Source organism: Rutidosis leptorrhynchoides, chromosome 4, assembly GCF_046630445.1.
Source record: "Rutidosis leptorrhynchoides isolate AG116_Rl617_1_P2 chromosome 4, CSIRO_AGI_Rlap_v1, whole genome shotgun sequence".
NCBI classification, from domain to species: Eukaryota; Viridiplantae; Streptophyta; class Magnoliopsida; order Asterales; family Asteraceae; genus Rutidosis; species Rutidosis leptorrhynchoides.
The window spans coordinates 322,626,473-322,649,286 of NC_092336.1; the positions used below are offsets into that span (position 1 = coordinate 322,626,473).

The 22,814-nt window shown below is 33.4% G+C and overlaps 1 protein-coding gene across 8 annotated transcripts; it reads right to left on the reverse strand.

Moving 5' to 3' along the window:
* Nucleotides 1-14,277: 14,277 nt before the first annotated feature.
* On the reverse strand, nucleotides 14,278-21,698 carry LOC139843678 (ultraviolet-B receptor UVR8). Of its 8 annotated transcripts, none has more exons than XM_071833801.1 (15): nucleotides 21,241-21,695; nucleotides 21,029-21,105; nucleotides 20,626-20,704; nucleotides 20,434-20,493; nucleotides 20,177-20,278; nucleotides 19,964-20,057; nucleotides 19,588-19,630; nucleotides 19,202-19,247; nucleotides 19,056-19,123; nucleotides 18,925-18,940; nucleotides 18,310-18,364; nucleotides 18,156-18,222; nucleotides 17,636-17,672; nucleotides 15,575-15,654; nucleotides 14,283-14,768 (listed from the first exon to the last, which is right to left on the reverse strand). In XM_071833801.1, exons 1-15 carry the CDS (start codon nucleotides 21,545-21,547, stop codon nucleotides 14,649-14,651), a joined length of 1,251 nt encoding a protein of 416 aa, XP_071689902.1. In that variant the 5' UTR covers nucleotides 21,548-21,695; the 3' UTR covers nucleotides 14,283-14,648. The 8 variants fall into 8 exon arrangements, with proteins under 8 accessions (XP_071689906.1, XP_071689902.1, XP_071689904.1 ...); XM_071833803.1 differs by having other exon boundaries at nucleotides 19,056-19,102; nucleotides 21,241-21,694; XM_071833802.1 differs by having other exon boundaries at nucleotides 19,056-19,117; nucleotides 21,241-21,694.
* Between the last annotated feature and the right edge of the window lie 1,116 nt (nucleotides 21,699-22,814).

Below are 22,814 nucleotides of genomic sequence, written 5' to 3' on the forward strand. Positions count from 1 at the left end.
CTTAGGAAAACTTTTTAATGGTACCCAACCTTCATTATACGAACTCGTATCCTGCCACTTTAGTTCGGGAACTCTGACTCCTTGGTTGTTATTTCCTCCGTCTCATCTTACTATCCATGAATATTGTAAAGTCACTGTCACTACTCTAGATGAGTATCGTCATCACCATTTATCGCTACGGTTGCGTATTACTTGTTATCATGACTCGTTACTCTTTTCATACCTAAATACAATGTTGTCTGACTCGAACCACATTGACGTGAACAATCATTTATACACTTCCCACGGGGAAACGCTTCTTTAGAGTTGTAGAAACTCTTTCGATTTAATACGAGTCACGTTTGAGACGTCGTTACATTTTGTTCATTTTAGATTTTCGCGATTACACGAACTTGAATCTATAGAGTGATGTGGGAATGGAGGTATGAGTTAGCGTAATATAACGACACTCGATCAACGTGGTTATATTACGGTAAGACATACCAAAGTTCTAGTGACGCGTGATGGTGGTTAGACTCGATCAACCTAAACACCACCATGTGCCATGTACATGACTTCATCTTTTCATGTTTGGACATCCGAAAACTCCGAGAATATTTATAACAACCATACCGGGGACACACCTTCGACTTTTGTCGAACTATATTTATGCTTCCGAATGAATTACCGATTCCTCTCGGCTTCAACCGTATGTTACACGTGTATACTAGCTCGTCCTCGCATAGTCTTATTGACTAATTACAATTTACTCGTTATGCTCACATCGGGGCGGAAACTTCTCTTGCATCACCCTCGTACTTCCGGTTCAGGAGGTCCTTATTCTAAATTCTCAATGAAGAGCGACTCTTCACGTCATACAAGTATTCACCGCGAGGGTGGATAGTCCTAACAATCGTTTTCAAAACCCGATAAGAACTTGCCCCGACGAACGTTTTTGGAAACCGATAAATCTTCCGCGGCGTGAACCTTTTGAGGAACGAAACTTGTTCAAACATATTTTAAGGAAATTCTAGCTCGGTACGGCGTGCCATCTCCATTTAAATTTCGGATCGAGATCCTCGTTTCACTTCTAGATTTTGGGGTACCTTACAAAAAGCCTCGGGACCGCGTTTAGACATGAGTACCGCGTACCATCCACAACCCGACGGACCGAACAAACATGCGATTTAAACCTTGGAAACCATAATACAAGTTTGTATTACCAACTTCAAATTTACTTGAGAAAAGTATTTTCCTTTAACCGAATCCTCGTACTACAATGATTTTCATTCGAATTTTAACGTCACTCCTTTTGAAACCACATGTGACCGGAAACGTCATTCTCCTTTGTCGAACCAAGTAAACGATGATCAATTCACCGGGGCCGAGGTTATTCATGAGCAACCGAGAAAATTTATTCATATTCAGGTAAAACCCTACGCGACTCGTAATCGCCAAGAGCTACGCCGATGTTAGACGTAAACATTTCAAATTCCACGTGGGAAACCGCGTCACGTTAAGAGTCGCACCTTGGAAAGGTGCAATCCGTTTCGGGAAAACGTAGGAAGCTAAATCCGCGATATTTTGATCCTTTAAATTCTTGGGGTGTTTTGGACCCGTCGCTAGCCGTTTAGACTTTTCCGACTCATTTTGGGTCTCCGTTTATCCTACATTCGATGCATCAACTCAAAGACGTGTTTTGCGAAACGAGAACTTGTTATCTCCTTTGATGAACTCACTATCGACGATAACCCTCACTTCCTAGGAGGACCGGTTGAAACCATGAATCATGGAAGCCAAACCTTAAAACAACATATGATCCCGACCGTCAAAATTCGTGGAAATACTCAAGGACGTACCTTCACTTATTCGTAGAATTTACAACGCAAGATCTCGAGTAAGATTCAACAACTACTACTTCCAACTAAATTTCGGGACGAAATTTCTTTTGAGGTGTGGATAATGTAACATCCCGCGTTTTTCCGTTAAATTTAATTTTAACACCGTCTTTTTTTTTAAAAAACATAATCTTTCGTATTTAAATTAATAGTTTCCGTGAGTAACGTTCATTATATTCCCGCTGTTTAATTTTGACATCACCCGTTTACTCGAGCGTTTTAAAAATATTCGATCGGTTAAATCCCGCACCCGCTTCTAAACTCGAGGGACTAAAATTGACACGGGGCAAACTAGTTGACTAGGTCAACTAGTCCACCCCAATCACCACCATTCAACCATCTCCCTCTCTCTCTCTTTCTCTCTAGCAAGAACACACACACAAACCCCAACTTCATAGAATCATCATCTAAATTCGGGATTGGAAGCAAACTTCAAAACAAATTACATATTTGGAATCCTCTCTTCATCCTCTACAATTTGATACCAACTTCATCTCGTTTGGGTAACATTTCTAAAACTCTAGATTTCTCTAAATTCGTGTTTTTGATTTGAAATGGTGTTAGTTAGTGTCTATGGCTCGTGTCTAGCATTAATATATGATTTACTTGCTCGATTTGTTGTTTTGAGTAACTAGTTTGAACATTTGAAATGGGTTTGCTTAATCCTTGATTTTGGATGATTAAATGTTGTTAGATTGTTAAAGTTCATGTTTTAAAAGTGTTACTAGCATCATTAGCTTCATGTTGATGTATAGATTGATCAAAGAAACTTCATAAACGCGATTATTGATTTTGTGAACTTTTGGTTAGGGTTTGATAGCCATAAAGCGAACTTTTGATGCGTTGAATGCTTGTTAATGTTGTTAGTAAGTGTTTAGATGCATTGTATGCTTCACTACCTTCAAAACGGCATATCGTATGTGTAATTTGGATTCCCGAATCATAAAATACGTTTTACGAACTTGAAACTTTGAAAATAAACCTTTCTTGATCAATTGACGAGTTTTCGGTTATTGTAAATAATGTTTTTGCTTGATGAAAAGTGGTTAGTTGTATTCCTTGTCAAAATACCTTTCCGATGATATAAGATACATGTTCTAATTGTTTGCGGATCATGAAATATGTTAATTTGAGTTTTGGTTCGTGACTTGGACCATTTTTCTGCAAACTGCATGTTTCCCAGGTATTGCGCGCCGCGCATATACCCGCGCGCCGCGCAGAATTAGAAATCCCAGATGTTTGCCTTCGTGGTTAAGTTCTGACCAGGATTTACACTTGGGTGCGCGCCGCGCAACCCATTGCGCGCCGCGCATATGCCCAGCTCATTTTTGTTTTTATTTTTCCTTTCACAAAATGTTTCCCGCTTAACCGTAACTCCGATTAACATGAAACTTGGCCATTCTGCTCATAAATGATTTCTCATCATGGGAAAATTGTCGGATACCCGACCCGACCCCGTTGACTTTGACTTTGACCAAGTTTGACTTTTAGTCAAACTTAACCAAACTTTTATACAATCATTCTAACATGCTTTTATACTTGTTTCTTGTATGAAACTTGACAACGTGATTCACATGCTATACTTAATCAAGTCGTAACGAGCCATAGGACTAATTGAACACATTTCACCCGACTTTGTGTCGTAACCGGTTAATTGATATAACTTACTTGTTTAGGTCAAGGCTAAGCAACTTTCATGCACACGTTTACTTGTTGAAGTACCTTTATACTCGTGCACTCGAGGTGAGATCATAGTCCCACCTTTTCAACAACTTTTTATACTTTTAAATTGTGGGCTGAGAAACATATACTTTGTTACATTTTGTACTACTTACTTTTATACTTTGAACACAAGTACAAGGAAAACAAACATTCCACAGCGAGTTAGAACAAAAATCCTCAATTCGATTATCATTAGTTACACTTGCAGGGTGTAAGCGAGAACTTATATTGTGTGGCCATACGGGTTTGACAAACCCTCATTACGGACGGTTCGCTACCGTCTACGGATGAAATATATTTTCGAGAAACAGTGTATGTTCTAACACTATTGTGATGGGGTTCTATGGAAGGAAACGTTAAGTCTTGATAATTGGGTGCTCGCGAACAATACTTTTGGAATGCAAACGATTTTGATAATCAACTATGGGAATACTAAATCTTGTGGTTCAAAAACAACGTTTACAAATACACCTATGATTTCACCAACGTTTTTCGTTGACAGTTTTCTATATGTTTCTCAGGTTCATACTTGGCTATTTGATATATGCTTCCGCGTTCACTCATACTTGCTTGGGGTCAAGCATACATGCATACACTCTGATTACTTGCTTGGAGTCAAGATACATACATACATACGCTAGTGATAGCACCTTTGGATTCAAACATATTGTTTACATACTTACGCTATTTATAGCAACTGTGTTTTTAAACTAATTATGTCGCAAGTTATTTCATTTATACTTTATGACTTTTGTAAACTTAAACTTGTTGTCGATCCTTTTGGTAAACTGAACTTTGCAAGTCTTGTACCTTTCAAATGAATGCGACATAATTTTAGTCAAACGAGTCTCATATAGGGACTACGACCACGCAACGGGACCTAAGATAACGGCGCCGTCAATAACGGTTTTGGTCGGGTCGTTACATCTTATATCATTTTACAATTTAGTTCTTACAATTAAATCATATATTATATCAAACTATATTTCAATTTATTTTATATATAGATATATATATTTAAATATATATGTATCTATTTATTTATAAGTAACAGTTCGTGAATCGTTGGAATTGGTCAGGGTTAATTGAATGTATGAAAATAGTTCAAACTTTTTGAGACTTAACATAACAGACTTTGCTTATCGTGTCGGAAACATATAAAGATTAAGTTTAAATTTGGTCGGAAATTTCCGGGTCGTCACAGTACCTACCCGTTAAAGAAATTTCGTCCCGAAATTTGAGTGAGGTCGTCATGGTTAACAATAAAAATGTTTTAATGACGAATATGAGTTGATAAATAAAATTTTTATTACCATAGAGTAATATGAATGAAATGATTCGATTACTCGAAGCGTATGCGTGAAGCTATCACAAAAGAGTGAGATAAGTAAATAGTGTTTCGTCAAATCTTTTGACGTAGATACGGTTGATTTTTGGAATTCAAGGGATTTAAAAGAAAATCTTCGTAATATAAAAGATTTGATTCTTCGATGAGCAAGAAAATTAAATACGGTGATCTGCCTCGATTACTACGTCTGATATTTTCACTATAAATGAACTTCTTCCGTTCCATTATTTTCACCTCTCCTATACTTTTCTTTCCTCGATTTTTAAGTACATCAAGTAATGATCCAGAATTCGTAGATATGAGCTTTGGAATGAACATGACTAATGTTCTAAGAAGGATATTGTAATGGCACGATCTTAAATTACCGGTATTACTAAGGATAGAATTATCAAGAATATATATTTTCTTGATATGTTTAGAGGTTAATTAGAATGATAGAGTTATGTAACATGGCACATGATGAGGGTATGATCTGTGAACCATCATCACGTTTCATTTGAAACTCAGCATGACTTACTGTAATATAATCACGTTGGCCAAGCGCCATTATATTATACTAACTCATGCTTCAATTCCCAACACTTCTCCGCAATTCATTCATAATTTATACTTAGATTTTACGGAAGTTTCCAATATAATGGAATACCGAAAACACGAAGAGGTAGATAATTTTCGGACAAAAGTATTTATGAAAATATCCTCAGAAATATCGAAGATATTTCTGATGATATTTTGGAATTTCTAAGTTCGAAGGTTGATGAAGAAAAATTTTTCGCAAGATTTTAACATGACTTCGGAGCAAGATGTTCTCTAAAGATTTCAACGGATCTGGAATTACCTGGATTCTTTGAATATAGGGTATGGTCCTTGTATTTGTCCTTGGTCTCCTTCGTGGTTAGCTCAATCCGTTTTTCAGTTCCAACTTTTCTGAGCTTTTCCAACATACTATTCTTTATCATCAAACTTCCGATGATTAAGGTCGTTTACAGTTGTCTACAGTTTATGCTACTTCATTCAGCTTTTTCAACATTCCGAGTAGTAATTCGCACACTAGGTGCTTTTCAGAATTTCAGAATGGAAAATCTTAATTCCAAGAGATAAATGCTATATGTATGCGTTTAACTGTTAATGTAGAGATATTGCGAGATCCAAAATACTGATTGCTATTTCCCGGTAATTGGTATGGTAATTCTCGTTATCAGATGCAGATGAGTAGATGATAAGGTTTCAATGAATAAATATAATGATTTATCAGAGAGATTTAAATCAAGAAGTAATGATGTGCGTAGAGGTGTATATGAAATAGCTTTATTTTTACTAGGAAATACTATTAAATATGCTACAATTTTACACAAGTTATTTATTTATTTATCGAGTGGATATACTTAAACCTTGCTACAACACTTATAGGCAGTGTACCTAATCGTACAGTAGAGTAGTTTTTAGTCAGTCCGGTTCGTCCACAGGGAATCTTTTAAACAAAGCTTAACGCTATATTAGTTTTAATTTATAAAAATACAAATACATAAATAAGTAATATTATTATTATAAAGGGGGGTTTTTACCGTTTAATGACCGGTTTATCGATTTTTAAAACTTTAGTCGCAGTTAAAACCTAATGTAAAATATTAAATAAATAAAAGACTTAATTTAAAGCGTAAAGTAAATAACGATAATGAAATTGCGATAAATAAAAGTGCGATGAAATAAAATACAATAATTAAAAAGTGCGTTAATTAAAAGTGCAATTAAATACAATGACAATAAATAAAAGTGCGATAATTAGAAGTGCAATTAAATATAAAATAAAGGAAATTAAATATGAAATAAAAGAATTATGCTTATTTAAACTTCCGTAATCATGATGTTTGACGTGTTGATTTTTAGTTTTATGCCCATGGGTTAATTGTCCTTTGTCCTGGATTATTTAATATGTCCGTCTGGTTTTTGTCCATAACAGTCCATCAGTCATAAATATAAAGTGCGAGTGTCCTCGTCAAATTATCCTTATACCCGAAGTTAAATATTCCAACTAATTGGGGACTTAAACTGTAACAAGGTTTTATTACTTTGTTTAATAATTACACCAGGATATCGACTGCGTGTAACCCAAGGTTTTAATACTTTGTTATCAATTATGTCAAGTGTCCTTGTACATAATTTTACCCCTGTTTTAATAATTCCATAGACTATTAATCCATTTCCGTATCCGGTTAAATGAACGATTATTCGTACATATAAATACCCCGCCCATCGTGTCCGATCGAGTGTATATGGTTATTTATAGGTACATCCAATTGTAAATCTTTATATTAAAATTAACAAACTATCATTTAGTTAAACAAATATAAAGCCCATTAATAGCCCATAGTCTAATTTCCACAAGTGTCGTTCTTTTGTCCAAACCTCAATTATGGTACAAAGCCCAATTACCCAATTTTAATATTTTTAGCCCAACATCATGATTACTTCGTCTTAAATAAGCATAATAATAATTTAGCTACGAGACATTAATGTAAAAAGGTTGAACATAACTTACAATGATTAAAAATAGCGTAGCGTTACACGGACAGAATTTCGACTTACACCCTTACAACATTCGCTAACATACCCTTATTATTAGGATTTAAAATTAAAATTAAAATTAAAATATAAATATATATATATATATATATTACGTATGAATGAGGAGAATAAAAAGATATATAAAACGTTCAGAATGCGCGAGCTTTTATAGGCATTTTTGTTCAGGACAACTCCGCGAGTTGCGGCATTTTTGCACTACAAACTCCGCGAGTCGCGGAGTTCGTAAATCCAGCTCACAAAAGTTTGGATCCTAGTCTGCCGACGGTTTTAATATATAAATATAATATATATATAATTTATATAATTAATTATATATTATATTATATTTATATACATAGTTAACTTGTAATTTTTAGTCCGTTGCGTCGAGCGTTGAGAGTTGACTCTGGTCCCGGTTCCGGATTTTCGAACGTCCTTGCGTACAATTTAATATCTTGTACTTTGCGTTTTGAATCTTGTACTCTTGTAATTCTGAGACGTTTCTTATCAATAATTGGAACCTCTTTGATTGTATTTTGTACTTTTGAGCTTTTTGGTCGTTTGCGTCTTCAATTCGTCGAATCTATCTTTTGTCTTCACCTTTTATTATTTAACCGAATATCACTTGTAAATAGGACAATTGCAACTAAAAGCTTGTCTTTCTTGAGGAATAATACTATGAAATATATGTTCGTTTTTAGCATTATCAAGTAACGATGTTGCTGGTACGTCTGCTGGTAATATGGTGGAATATAAAAGGTTCCCCGGTAACAATAAAAGAGCACGCATATATATCAAGGTTATAATAAGGTTGTTTCGAATGAAACGTCGAAGTTGACTTGTTGAAGCTGTGACAAAATTGGCTAATTTGGAAAGGGATTGCAAAGTTACTTTCGGTAATAATAACGCCAAAGGAGCTAGCACAAATACGTGTTAAACGTTTGCTCAGATTCTGAGTGTTTTCAATTGCATAATTATATGTATCAATCTTTTCTTCCGTAGATGAAGTGCGGTTGGTTCATCCTCCCGATTGAGGTGTTTCCAAGAATCATGAAAGGTTTGAACGCAGATTGAAATCGTCAAGATACAAATGAGGTTTAAGATGAAATCAAGTGGCAAACTTGAAGAAATGTTTAACTGTAGTAGATGTAATTTATTTACGATCTTTTAAGTCAAAATGTGTTGTATTTATTATTTCCTACTCTTTTAATACTTTTTAATTGTCCAAGATAGTGGTCCAATAGTCCAAAAGTCCAATAGTTTAATATGTAATCTTAAAATTTTAATATTTAAGATTAGAAGATGATGAAGAAATTTTACGTAATTAATTAATTGGTTACTAATCAATTTTATTTTATTCATTATTTTCTCCATTATGCCACTTGTCAAATCTTGACTTGGATTTTGATTAGCAGAAACTCGTATATGAAATTGAATTGGGATGAATATGGTTATTCTTCGGTGAACAAATACGTATATCTGTGGTTGTATGTAGGATAGTAAATGACTGTTGAATCGGATTTGAAGAATGTACAGTGTAACATGTTAATGTGAAATCTAAATATTCCTCGGGTATTACTTACCCGTTAAAATATTTTCACCATTAGCAGTTTGTACAAAAGAATTTTTTAATTACAATCTTTATGAAAATATATATACATATATATTTTCTTCAGATGTAATCATGGATTTAATGAGTTATTATGATATTAATCTCATTTGATTTATGGTTAGAACTTAGAGTACATAATCTCTAAAACATTAGAGATTATATAATCACCATATCGAACGGAGATAAATGATGTAGAATGATATATAGAAAGAAGATATTCGATGTAGAACGAATATGTAGAACGAAGATAAATGGTGTAGAACGTCATGTAGAATAAGATTATGCTTGAGGTACAGATTGTGAGATTGAAGCTTATGATGCGGATGTTGAGGCTTGTGTTGTTGGTGCTGATGCTGGTGGTGCTGTTGATGTCGGTGATGTTGCTGAAGCTGGTAATTTTTGCACCATAATTTTCAAAGCCACTACTCGAGCGCGAAGCTCGTTGACTTCTTCTATTACTCTGGAATGATTGGTGGTTGGAACGAGTGGATGGATAAGGTTTAGAATTGTAGATATTACGTAATCGTTACGAGATATCTTGGAAACGAGGGTTAATATGGTGTTTCGGACAGGTTCGCCGGTAAGTGCTTCAGGATCTTCACCAAGAGGTGAATTTGGTTTTTGGAAAGGATCGCCTTCTTCTCGTCTCTATTGATTAAGTCGACTACGAACCCATTCCCAATTCATCCAGAATTGGTGATGACTGATTTGTTGATCTATTCCGGTTATACTGCTTTCAGAGCTCAAGTGTGTTTCCATATCAGAATAGCTGTCGGAATCTGAGGAACTTGAACTAGTGACGAGTTCCATTTCGTACGATTGAATAAAGGATTTTTGATATGAAATGAGTTCCAGCTATCGGATGATATTCTAATTACATAGAATATCTATATATATATATATATAGAACAAAGGATTTCATAGATTACGGAGGGATTTACAGAATATGTCAGGCAAAGTTTTACAGTAACAGATACGCTAAGATTTGAATTAGCAGATACGTTAAGATATGAGTTTTGTCTATACACTAATCATGCAGTCAATGCAGTAAGATGTGTTTAGACTAAGAATAATGAGCAGGTAATTTCCTAAGGAAGATAAGCAGGTAATTTTCGACATGAAACGATAAGCAAAACTTTTGACATGCAGACACTGTCGAAGTCCAGACTCACTAATGCATCTAAACAACTATCAGTTAGACACACTAATGCAAGACCTGGTTCGCTAAGACTACCGCTCTGATACCACATGTCATACCCCGTCCAAATTTCTTCCTAAACGAACACAATAACATATGGTACCATTGTGATGAACGGACCTCTAAATGCCATGAACGACTCCATTTAATATCTTTAAAATAAGCAAATGCACAGCGAAAGATTTCTTTCATACCTGAGAATAAACATGCTTTCAAGTGTCAACCAAAAGGTTGGTGAGTTCATAAGTTTATCATAAAACAGTAAAATTCATCATTTTGATAGACCACAAGATTTAAATGCTGCATGGTACAAATGGGCCCGAATCCTATACCCACCTGTAATGTACATGCGATATCTTTTAAATACAGTACACCTTTCTCGTGTACGAAATCCTTTTTCATAAATCTTAGTAACCGTACACATATCTCGTGTACAAAATATAATACACATAACCTGTGTATAAAAATCATTCTCTCGATACATAACATTCACATCAATTGGTGGCAATTATCATGTCTACATAATTCAATGGTGGCAATTATCATGTCCACATAATTCAATGGTGGCAATTATCATGTCCACATAATTTAATGGTGGCAATTATCATGTTCACATAATTCAATGGTGGCAATTATCATGTCCACATAATTCATTCGAGGAATGTTTTACTTGTGTCTATCTCGTCAAACATTTATAAAAGCATTTCATGTATTCTCAGTTCAAAATATATTTCCAAAGCATTTAGTAAAGCAGTTGTAAAAACAGCGCATGTATTCTTAGTCCCAAAAATATAAAGAGTAAAAGGGAATTAAATGAACTCACAGTACAATATTTTGTAGTAAAAATATATATGACAGCACTGAACAATTGTAAGGTTGGCCTCGGATTCACGAACCTATATCATTTATGTATATATTAACACACATAATAATATTTAAACAAGTTGATATTATTAATATACCAGTTTTATTAATGATTTGTATGTTACCTTAAATAAATATATAAATTATATCTACTTTATCTATCTTAATTACATAGTTAATAATTATATATAACGGATTCTTATTAAGTATTTTAATTAAAACATAAATGATATATTAAAATTTATATATAAGGTTATATTAAAATATATTTATATCTTATATATAATTTAATTAATAATAAATAATAATATTTTATTTGAAAACAAAATAGTTTGTAATATTAACATAAGGTATTATATATGTGTTAGATACCTTTTATGTAAGTAATATATGTTGTAATAATAATAATGGTAATAATAATAATAATAATAATAATAATAATACTTTTACTAAATGATATTTTTTTTAACACTAATGATAACAATAATATCAATGATGTTAATAATAATAATAATAATAATTGTAATATTAATAATAATAAACATAGTAGAAAGGCTACCTTAATGTAATAAGCCTAAAAAAAATAAACGTTTCTGCCTAGATTCGAACCCTCGACCTCTCGTTCGCCAGCAACACCCAAGACCATGGCTCTATCGCCACTTTTCTATTCTATTCCCTAACTCATTTGTATTTAACCCACTTTTCTTTCATTTCGGCCCAAGTAGTTTCACAAGCCCAATTAACATTAAAAGGCCCAAGGATTTGTGGATTTGAGTCTGGGAATTTTTGGAACGGCTTAGGAGTGGAACAAAGTAAGCAGCCACTTGGAAACCTTTATGCTATCACTTTCACTTTTTTTTAAAAAAAAAAAAAACAAAACGCCATCATCATATTATCTTTAATTATCATAATTATCATTATTCATCTTGTTATATCCTCATCTGTATCATCTCTATTTACAGTCATCATCACACTTTGTTTTCGATTCATCATCATCATAACTTAAAACAGAAACCAATAGTAATTTAGTTTGCTTCGGTGGTGACGCGTACGATGAACGGAGAAGCAGAAAACAAAATGGCAGCGGTTTATTTGCAGTAGCAGTTTAGCGAGTTACAATGATCGAAAGGTGGTGGTCTTCGTGTATAAACAAAAAATAACTGCAGTTGCAGTAAGTGTAAAGTGTTGATGGTATTGTATCGAACTAAACAGAAACAGCAGTAATGGTGCTTTTGGTGGTGATTGTTTTTGGGTGAATGAAACAGAAAACCCGAGTAGTAGGGTGACGGATGGGGTGGAGATGGTGGTGCAAGTGGTGGTGCTAAGATGGCGACTAAGGTGGTGGTTGACGGCTAGAATTAGTAGCAAGAGTATTTAAAGAGGACGGTGGTTGTTTGGTAATCATACAGCCGAAATGAAAACAGTTTGAAAGGGATTAGAGGGTGGTGATTTTCTTGATTTCACGAATAATAATAACACAATATAATGTCTCGGTTATGCTTTGTTCGATCAAAATACTAAACGAGTAGTAGATAGGATAGATAGAGATGGGTGTTGGTTTATAAAGATGGGTGTTGGTTTGTAGATTAAGAAACAGAGAATAAGAAGTGGTATGGCTTAATCCTCTAACTAAAAGAAAAGAACTCAAAGAATTGGGTTTGTGGTTTATGTCGTTGGTTTAGGAAAGGAAAAACAAAAGAAGCCAATTTGTAAAAGTTTCATGGCACTAGTGGAAATTGTTAGTGGATGTCTTTTATCACACATGTAAGTATATATATAGATATATAGATATAGTAATTTGATAGAAAATTAGAATAGATAGATGTAATTGATGATTGAAACATGTAACCGAAAGTATCGAATAATTAAAGTGGTGGGGTTTTATGGTTTCGTAATAGTTTCATTGCACTAGCATATAAATATTTATATTGGCTTTTGTCTGTAAAGTATATATGTATATAATATATAGCAATTTGAATGGTTGATTGATTGAAAACAGAACCCAGGAGAAATACTCACACTAATAATTATATTATAAGATATAATGATAATATGAAAGGAACGTGTAACTTATTGAATAGTATAGTTTTATCATATTCCTAATATGTATCACATATTAATACAGATAATTGTCAAGAAATTTGTAAGTCATGGATACCTATGCATTGCATATGATGCATATATATGAAATAAGTGAGTAGGATAAAACAAATAGACAGTAAATCAATCAATATCTAATTATCTCCGCGTCTTTACGAATTTTTGATTCCGGTGACTACGAGTGATTTCTTTATTAGTGTTTGTGGTGTTTTCTTATCAAACATTATGCTGAAATTTCAAATCATCATTCTGAGTTTATAATTGTGGTGGAATATTTATCAGCTATAATCGATGGTGTAGAGTGTTTCTAGATTGCTGATTGTGGTGGTATCTTTATCAATTAGGAGTTTAGATTCTTAAATCTTCGTTTCATTCTCTATAATTGTGGTGCTTTGCTTTATCAGTTGTGAAGGTGATTTGAAGTTTTTCCTTGATTCTAGTTGTGGTGGCTTAGCTTTTATTAGTTAGGGTTGGGTAAGTATATCTTGGTTACTTGTTATTGAGTATTTACACTCTGTTTTGCTGGATTTGCTATTCGATTTGTTCAGATCTGTTGGAGAAGAAAGCTTTGAATGAAAATGCGTTTTTAAAAGTGAAAATTATGCATCAAGTGGATATTGCACTCCATACGAGGTTAAGAGCATATAGAGCCGTAGAACCGTTGAATATTTTTATCTCATCAAACAAATTTTAGCTTAATAAAGGTCTAATGCGTTGCAGCAGAAATAATAAGAATCTTGTTGGCCAGGGAAAAAAGTCAAACAAAAAGGATTATTTTTTTTCGTGTTATAACGATCAATGATAATCAGGTTAACCGCATACATCTCAGTTTACTGAGTAGCCTAAAGGCCCTAAACTAAAAAAAATATAATCAATTTATCCGTTTTATCGTGTATTTCAATTTTTTCCTTGTATTTAAAAAGAAGGGAAAAAATTGTCTACCAAAAACTTACAACATGACATCACATGGTCTACCCAGAAGATATATAAAATTCCCACGTACAAACACTTGCAGAAAATGATAAACGTATATATACGTTTAATATCAAAGTTGGGAATCAATTTCAGTGAAACTTACAAATCAGAACAAGAGGATCACAAATTATTGTTATAGGAAATAAACAGGAATTTCATATACACTACGCTTTTATGTTTTGAGAGATCTGTACAATAATAAATTCAACATATACTTAGCTTAATCACACGCAGGTTTGAAGTTGCAAGTCTTTACTCTGCATCCTTTTTGTGTACTACAGTTATTGGTTCATGTATCTCTTCTGTATCACTCATTGACTGTGGGGACTGTACAAAAGCACTCAACAGCGAACTGCAAGCAACTGGGACTCGTTTCGTTGTTCGTAATCAGTTGTATTCGAGTAGGGCCCCAGTGTGATTAAACCCACATGATATTTGCACTGCTTTCACATTTTCACCAAAGTTAACCTTTGTAGGTTCAACGTAATCCACATCATCTCCTAGGCCCTGTATCCACAAAATTGGATTTTAAGCAACACGTGGATTATATTTGGGAGTTTGGGTATAATAATTACTTTGTAATAAAGTATAAAGCCAACCCACTTATTTGGCGAACTGATAAATAGTCTTGTTAGGTTGTCCCAAATCAAAAACCCACTTATTAAATTAATAATTTATTTATATAACGCTCCATATATATATATAATATATTTAAACTTCTGATGGAGAATCTTAACTACTTATCTAAAACTGTTATGAGCCTAACGATGCAAGCTGGAATAAGCAAATGTTTTCCATGTCAATGGAAATTAATAAATAAATATACAGAATGAAAGAATAATCACTCACATTTACTGTCAAGTTTCAACCACTTTATATACACTTCATAGAGATCAATATTATTTATCATCAAGAATAATAGTGGAAAAATATTAATTTAAAATATATTGCAAATAAATTGTCGGAATAGAAGTGGAAATTTTGACCTATATACTTATGAATGGGTCAACATAAGTTGTCTTATCACTAATAGGGTCAAATAGGTGGTCTACATTCACCCTCAATAGTTTTATTCATGTGATTAGACCGCAGCCTAACCCACAAAGAAATGTTACTCATTTTGAAATTCTATTCCAACCCACTCGTTGTGCCAACTATAGTCTGAATTCAAAAATAGGTTGCACGTAAGTCGTAACTAATGGCTTTTGAGACAAAAAAGGCCATTTAATCTGCTAGCGTACACTAGGCGTATAGATATATTATAAAGAATAAGCTTCTTATATTAAAGAATGTTAGTGAAGATGGAAACAAACCAACTGTCCACCAGAAGAATGTTCCTCTTCAAAAAAAGTGCCCATGGCGCCACCCCATCCCCAAGTATAAACATTGCCATCTACATGCATGCAAGCAAAAATACACAATAATTAGCAAAAACATTTGATTAGCCATCAAAATGATAACAGGATCACCAAAGATCAATACCTATATATATATATATATATATATATATATATATATATATATATATATATATATATATACATATATATAGGGTGAGGATCGATGGAGAACTTGGGTAGGGAGAGAACCTAGAGAACTCACATATTAATGTACATGCACCTACCATATGCACCTATTCTTTGAAGAAAAAAAATTCAAAAAAAAAAAAATTCCGAAATTTTTTTTTTTTGGGTGGAAAAAAAAAATTGAAATTTTTTAATTCCATGTCAGCAGACTGACTGCCACGTCAGCCATACTGACTGCCACGGCAGCACAGACTGACACGTGGCTCAGTATGTGCTGACGTGGCAGTCAGTCTGCTGACGTGGCATGCTGATGTGAGATTAAAAAAATTCAATTTTTTTTTTTCGAATTTTTTTCAAAATTTAGCCCGATTTAGAGTTTAGGGTTTAGTTATCCATAACCCTAAACCCTAAACTCTAAACCGTTCGTGTTAAAAACTCGATCTAAACCCTAAATATAAACCCTAAACCCTAATTTCTAAACCCTAATTTATGTTTAGGAATGAATTGATGCGATAGGACGAAACCCTTACTAATATGAGTGAAATAAGTGAAATAACATGGTGCTAAGAAAGGCTTGGCATGCAAGTGAAATAAGTGAAATAACATGGTGCTATGGGTTCCAAGTTCTCTCTAGATCCTTTCACTATATATATATATATATATATATATATATATATATATATATATATATATATATATATAGGGGCAGGATCAATGGGGAAGTAACCAATCGGGGGGAAGCAGGGAGAAGCAAATTTTTTTTTTTTTTTCGGCATCAAGATCACACAAAAATATAAACATTTAGAAGAGACACTTCGTGATGAATGTTATTATTTAGGCGGGAAAACGATCGACAAAAATAACATTCAAGATAATATTGTTCGTGAAGAATATGAACGTTTTTTTCCATGTTTTGTGAAGTAAAATTTAGCCCGATTTAGAGTTTAGGGTTTAGGGTTTGGTGTTTTGGGTTTATTCTATAAACCCAAAACACCAAACCCTAAACCCTAAACCCTAAACTCTAAACCATTCGTGTTAAAAACTCAATCTAAATCCTAAATCTAAACCCTAAATCTAAACCCTAAACCCTAAATTTCTAAACCCTAAATTTCTAAACCCTAATATCTAAACCCTATAAACCCTAATATCTAAACCCTAATATCTAAACCCCAATAGCTAAAACCTCAAAATACGCTCGAAAAACACGATAATTGTTATATATTACTTCTTCGAGCGTTTTCCCGCCAAAATAAAAACATTTATCACAAAGTGTCTCTACTAAATGTTCATATTTTCATCTCATCTATAATGTTCGTGAACAAAGTTTTTTCAAAAAACGAAAAAAAAGAAAAAAGTTTTTGCTTCCCCCAGCTTCCTCCCGAATGGTTACTTCCCTTTTGATCCTACCACTATATATATATATATATATATATATATATATATATATATATATATATATATATATATATATATATATATATATACTGAAAACGTGAAAATGAAAAAGATTTGACTCAAATTTCTTCTAAAAGAAAGATTCATAGAGTGAATGAAAAATATGCCTTCAAATACCTACCATCACGTCCCTCCCTAAGAGTAACATAATTACATCATGTTCATAGTGTATGGCTCATAGTCTTAAAAAACCAACATGAGTATTAAAATGGTAAATTAAGAAGATGGGTCTTTAAGAAAGTTTCAATTTATTTGACTCGTTCCCCTTTTAGCTGAAGTTTCTGATTTGAGCATGTGACATAAAACACGTCCTGTTCATAAGACATATTGCTTATAATTTATACATGAGATGAATTTTAAGTACAAAATGCTTTCAAGCATATAACCACTTACCAGATATAGCTGCTGTATGCTTCCAGCCACACGATACCTGCTTATGAAAATATACGTCACTACTGTACCACAAGCCAAAAGGCAACTAACACGTAAACATACAACATGTAATATTGGATAAGTCTTGTAATGTTGGTCATTATCTTTCAGCCGATAACTATTATGGTAATTAATACAGATGGCATACTTCGGGTTATGTTTTATTTCTAGCGAACCCAACTGGCAATAAAGAAAAATGTAAAGAAGTCAAATAAGATGAGAGTCACCCGTAGGAGTAATTTGGTGTATAAAAACACTTCTAACCGAATTTTATCCAAAATAGTAGTATTTTAGTGGACATAATATAGTTTTGTAATAGTTTATTTATTTACAGTATTTTTTTTTTTAATATCAAAATTTAAAGAAAATGGAGAGGTTCTTTGGATCATTTCAACCACACCCAACCCGTACAACAAAACTACCCATTGCCCGCCCTCACCCAAATTGCCACCTCTATTAATAAACGATTTAGAAAACTTACCTTGGAAACAGATTGCATCAGGAAAGGACCTTGAACTCTTTCTGGCACATGAACCGTATGTGTATCGCTGAAATAAGAAAACGTAACAAATTTAAAACGTGTGTTTGGCCGGCCAATAAACAACATCTGAGATATATAAGTACAGATGACATACCCAGTACCCAGACAACCATTTTCATTAGATCCCCATGTATATAGTTCTCCACCTCCTTTGTGGTCAAAATTTGGCAATTAACACCAAAGTTACAAAGATACACAGCACATATGATGATAAGGCAGGATAAAGAAATAAATAAAAGTTTACACATATTTGGTCATGCTGGTATTTGAAATTTAGTGTTGCAGAACTTGGAATTACTCGGCGAGTTCTCGGTTTTTGCAACACGGGGGAGTACTCACCAAGTACTCGGTCAAAATTCGGCCAAAACTCGGAATTACTCGGAAAATCAGTCAAAAGTCAGCCAATACTTGGGATTACTCTGTCAAAACTCAATCTAAGTCAAACTTGGTCAACATCCGAGTACTCCCCGAGTTGTCGAGTACACCCTAAAAAGTCCTGAAGGAGTACTACTCCCCGAGTAGTGATTTTTGATACCTTGTTTAAAATATACTGTATGAAATATCTCATAATATCCAAAAATAGGAAGTTTCAGAGTGAATAGTATAAAGAGGCAGAAATTACTGGTGACAACACATGTGTGATGAGCCCCGCAAGCAACTTGTTCTGAAAATGGTAATTCCCGTATCATAGATGGAGTTGTAACAGTACCTCCTTCTCTAGAGACCTACATACATGTTTTTTAGTTCATAATTAGTAGTTGACTCAGATAAAATTATAGTACTACTTTTTTATTAGATGATATGCAATCAATATTCGAAACATCTGCTTCTGGTACCTACCAACTTGTTTACTGCCTTTTCCCCAAAAATAAACACCGAACCATTTTCTGAAATTACAAAAACTAAAATTATAATATGCAAATTTTAATCTAGATTCCAAATATTTATAGCGTTTTAATTTAAAGAATGCAAAGATAACGTGTTACCATCAATACATGCTGAATGTAGCATCCCAGCAGCAACACTTTTAATCTGTAATTTTATAAAATATTGGAGGGACATGGATGATCAAAAGTGAGACAATTCGCAAAAGGTTGAAACCTTAGTTGTGCTTTTCGTCTCAATAATATAGAGAAGGTATTTAATTTCAATAAAGAAGTTTATATATAACCTTATACCATTTTCAAAATTTTAACAAATAATTTTTCTATTTATCGACTTTTTTAATAATCAATAATAATAATAATAATAATAATAATAATAATAATAATAATAATAATAATAATAATAATAATAATAATAATAATAATAATATTTTGAGTGAAGCGAGTAGGATTATATAAGACTGCCAATGAGATATGACAAATGTCACCTTTGCTCCTTCAAGTTCCTTGATAAGCCTTGGTGTATATTCACTGCACTAGAAGAGAAGCCCATATGTTATCTTCTTGATTACAAAACATTAGCAAATTGACCAACAATGAAAGCATAATTTACATAACACTTGGTACAATTCATGGCTAAGGACAAATAATGCATACTTTTCTAATTTTTTGCATATTCAAAGTTCATGACTGATTTTTTGCATGTTTAAACAAATCATAATTTCCTCAGTAAAATTTTACTCCCCTTGGCCTATAAATGATTACTGACTGATTACTATGCAGATGGTTTCAGCTAGACAGACAGACAGAAAAAAAAAAAAATAATAAAAAAATAAAAAAAAAATAAAATTAAAAGAAAAAAACCTGCTAGTGCTCAAAAAGCCCAAAAGGCTTGTTTTGTGTCCATGTCCAAGCCTTCCAGATTCTCCTCCGCCCCAACTTAAAACCTCTCCGTTTTCTGAAACACATTACACCACCAATATCATAATAACAATATCATAATATGAAGTTCAGAGAAACTGTAAATATTAGTGTACACCTTTTTTAAAAAGATAATAATATTCATAGTTTTCTAACCTGTAACAGCAATAGAGTGATCAGAACCTAAAGAAGCCATCTTTATAGGGACCCCATTCAGAAAATTAACTTTAGTTGGTACTGGAATCACCTTTCCTGTCTCTGCAATGTTCAATATGTGGACTGAGCCCCTTAATTTTAAAGACTAATGGAGTCTAAATCGTACTACCATTTGATTTAAATTTTAATTTTACTAATAAAGAATGCAAATACATAAAAAGATGTCCAGCTTTAAAAACCACATATGAACAACTTACTCCTTCCAAGTCCTAGTTGGCCACTGGTATTCTTTCCCCACACATATAATTCTCCACTTTCTGCAATTCAAAAAGATGTTTTCAAAAGACACATTGTAAATGACAATATGGATAAGAAGTTTGTTTGAATGATTCATATATCTTGAATACTGTATGGATGCCCGAAACCTTTACTCAACTGGATGCACAAACCTGTAATAGCTGAAGAGTGATAATAGCCAGCTGCAACTTTCACAATATCATTCGGAAGTCCAGAAATTTCAACTGGATCCTGCAATGATAATAAGTCAATCCACATCATATAAACATTCCACAAATTATTTCACTGATCAAGTAGATCGTGATATCGTGTACGACAACATGTAGGAAGACTTTTAAAACTTCCTACATTAGTATCAAAGTTAAAGTTATCTATTGATAATTCAGCCATACAGCACAAAACTACAAAAATAATTCATTTATAATGAATACCCAATAAAAGTTTTTTAACTGTAACTTCTGTTTATGATATTATAGTTAACCAAATACATAAAGTAGAACCTAACAAAGAGAAGTAAATGAATCATAACATGAGAAAAAGCACGATATACCGTACAAGTGTGTAGCTTCTACCATCTTCCACGCCCAGTTGTCCACAATCATTCAATCCAGAAGCATACACACTCCCACTCTCTGTACATAACACAAACATACCACTTCATCAAATCAAATACATGTCTCAATATTAATATTAACTATACAATATAGCTTCAATATCATAAAATAAAATGGATAATTATATATCAAGTATACATGAACAAATTCAACCTGTTAAAAACAACGTGTGAGCTCCACCACATGCAATCTCACGCAGATTACCATCATCGAAAGATGAAACAAAAGCAGGTCTCCATTTCGATTCCAAATTACCTAAACCTAACCTCCCATAATCACCATTACCCCACAAAGCAACAATCTTTCGGTTTTTTAAAGGTTCAGCGTCAATAATTAATTCCTGTTCTTCACATGTTAGTACCCGCCTAATAAACCTTTTTTGACAAAACCCTAACCCTAGTTTCCCGTTTGTGGCTGCTGATTTAAGAATTTTGGACATAAAATGTGTGGCCATCGGCATAATAAGCAGGAAATTGATCCAATTGAGATCATATCATAATTTAATTGATGATTTATAGATAGATTTGTTCAATTTAGTTGAGGAATTGGAGAACTGAAAAAAAGGGGAGTGTCGTGGATCGTTTATATACCGTTAGTGTTTGTAACGAAATCAGCAATTTATATGTGTGGGAGAACTTGTTTTAAGATGAAAGGGCCAATTCTATAAAAAGATACGTATTTTAGGTGCTTTTTTATTTTCAGTAATCTATTTCCTTTTAATATATAAATATAAAAATGTTTTTTTCTTTAATAAAAAAGAAGTGTGTTGTTAACTTTCTCCGTTAAATGTCAATGTGGTATTTCACGTCATTCCACGTCACGTACCAATGTCGTTCGTTGTTTGGAGGATCGTTTTGGTTTTGGTTTTTATATTGCTGATGCGAGTGCTTTTAATACTTTCATTAATAACACTCAATTGTTCGAGGTCCTCTTAGGCGGTAATCGTTTCACTTGGAGGCACAAAGATGGCTCTAAAATGAGTAAATTGGATCGTTTCTTTATCTCTAATAACATTTTACACTCGGTTGATCATTTAAGAGGCGTGGTGATGCAAAGAGGTCACTCACATCATGATCCTTTATTGCTTTATAAGGAAGTTGTAGACTGATATTGCCGTTGTAGACTGATATTGCCAGATAAGTCGGTTTCGTTTGTTGCGGAATGAGGTTGACCGAACGAGTCGGAGTAGAGAGGTCATGTGTATTAAATTTATATATTGCGGGGCCTAAATCTTCTTTTGGCTTTCTAAGGATAGAAAGTATAAGTTGACCTAGGTTCGTGTTTTTTAATGGCTTAGCGAATTGAAGATTACCAATATAATTGTTGTCAGATAACTTGCCTAAATGGAAAGATAGTAGTAGGGTTTGTAATTAGTAATCTAAAATGCAGAAAAGTAAAAAGGATGGAGAGTTACCCGGAGTATACAGATCAAGGAAATGTTGACAAGATATACGCTTAGGCTAGCGAAAGGTAGTTATGTTGTAGGTAAACCATTAATCAGGATAATGTTGAACTGATCGGATGAGCCGATTGTGTAATCCTACCGTTCTTTGACCTCTCGGAGTTCTCTTTGAGCAAAGGCGGGTATGTCACATAGGTTACACTCTCAGAGTGACGGAACCTCGGAGGTAATCCTTGGTTAAGCAGTAGGTGCTATCAGAAGTTATGCTCTAATCCTAACCCTCATTATCTGTCAGGGACAGAGTAACTACGTGCCGTATTGAATG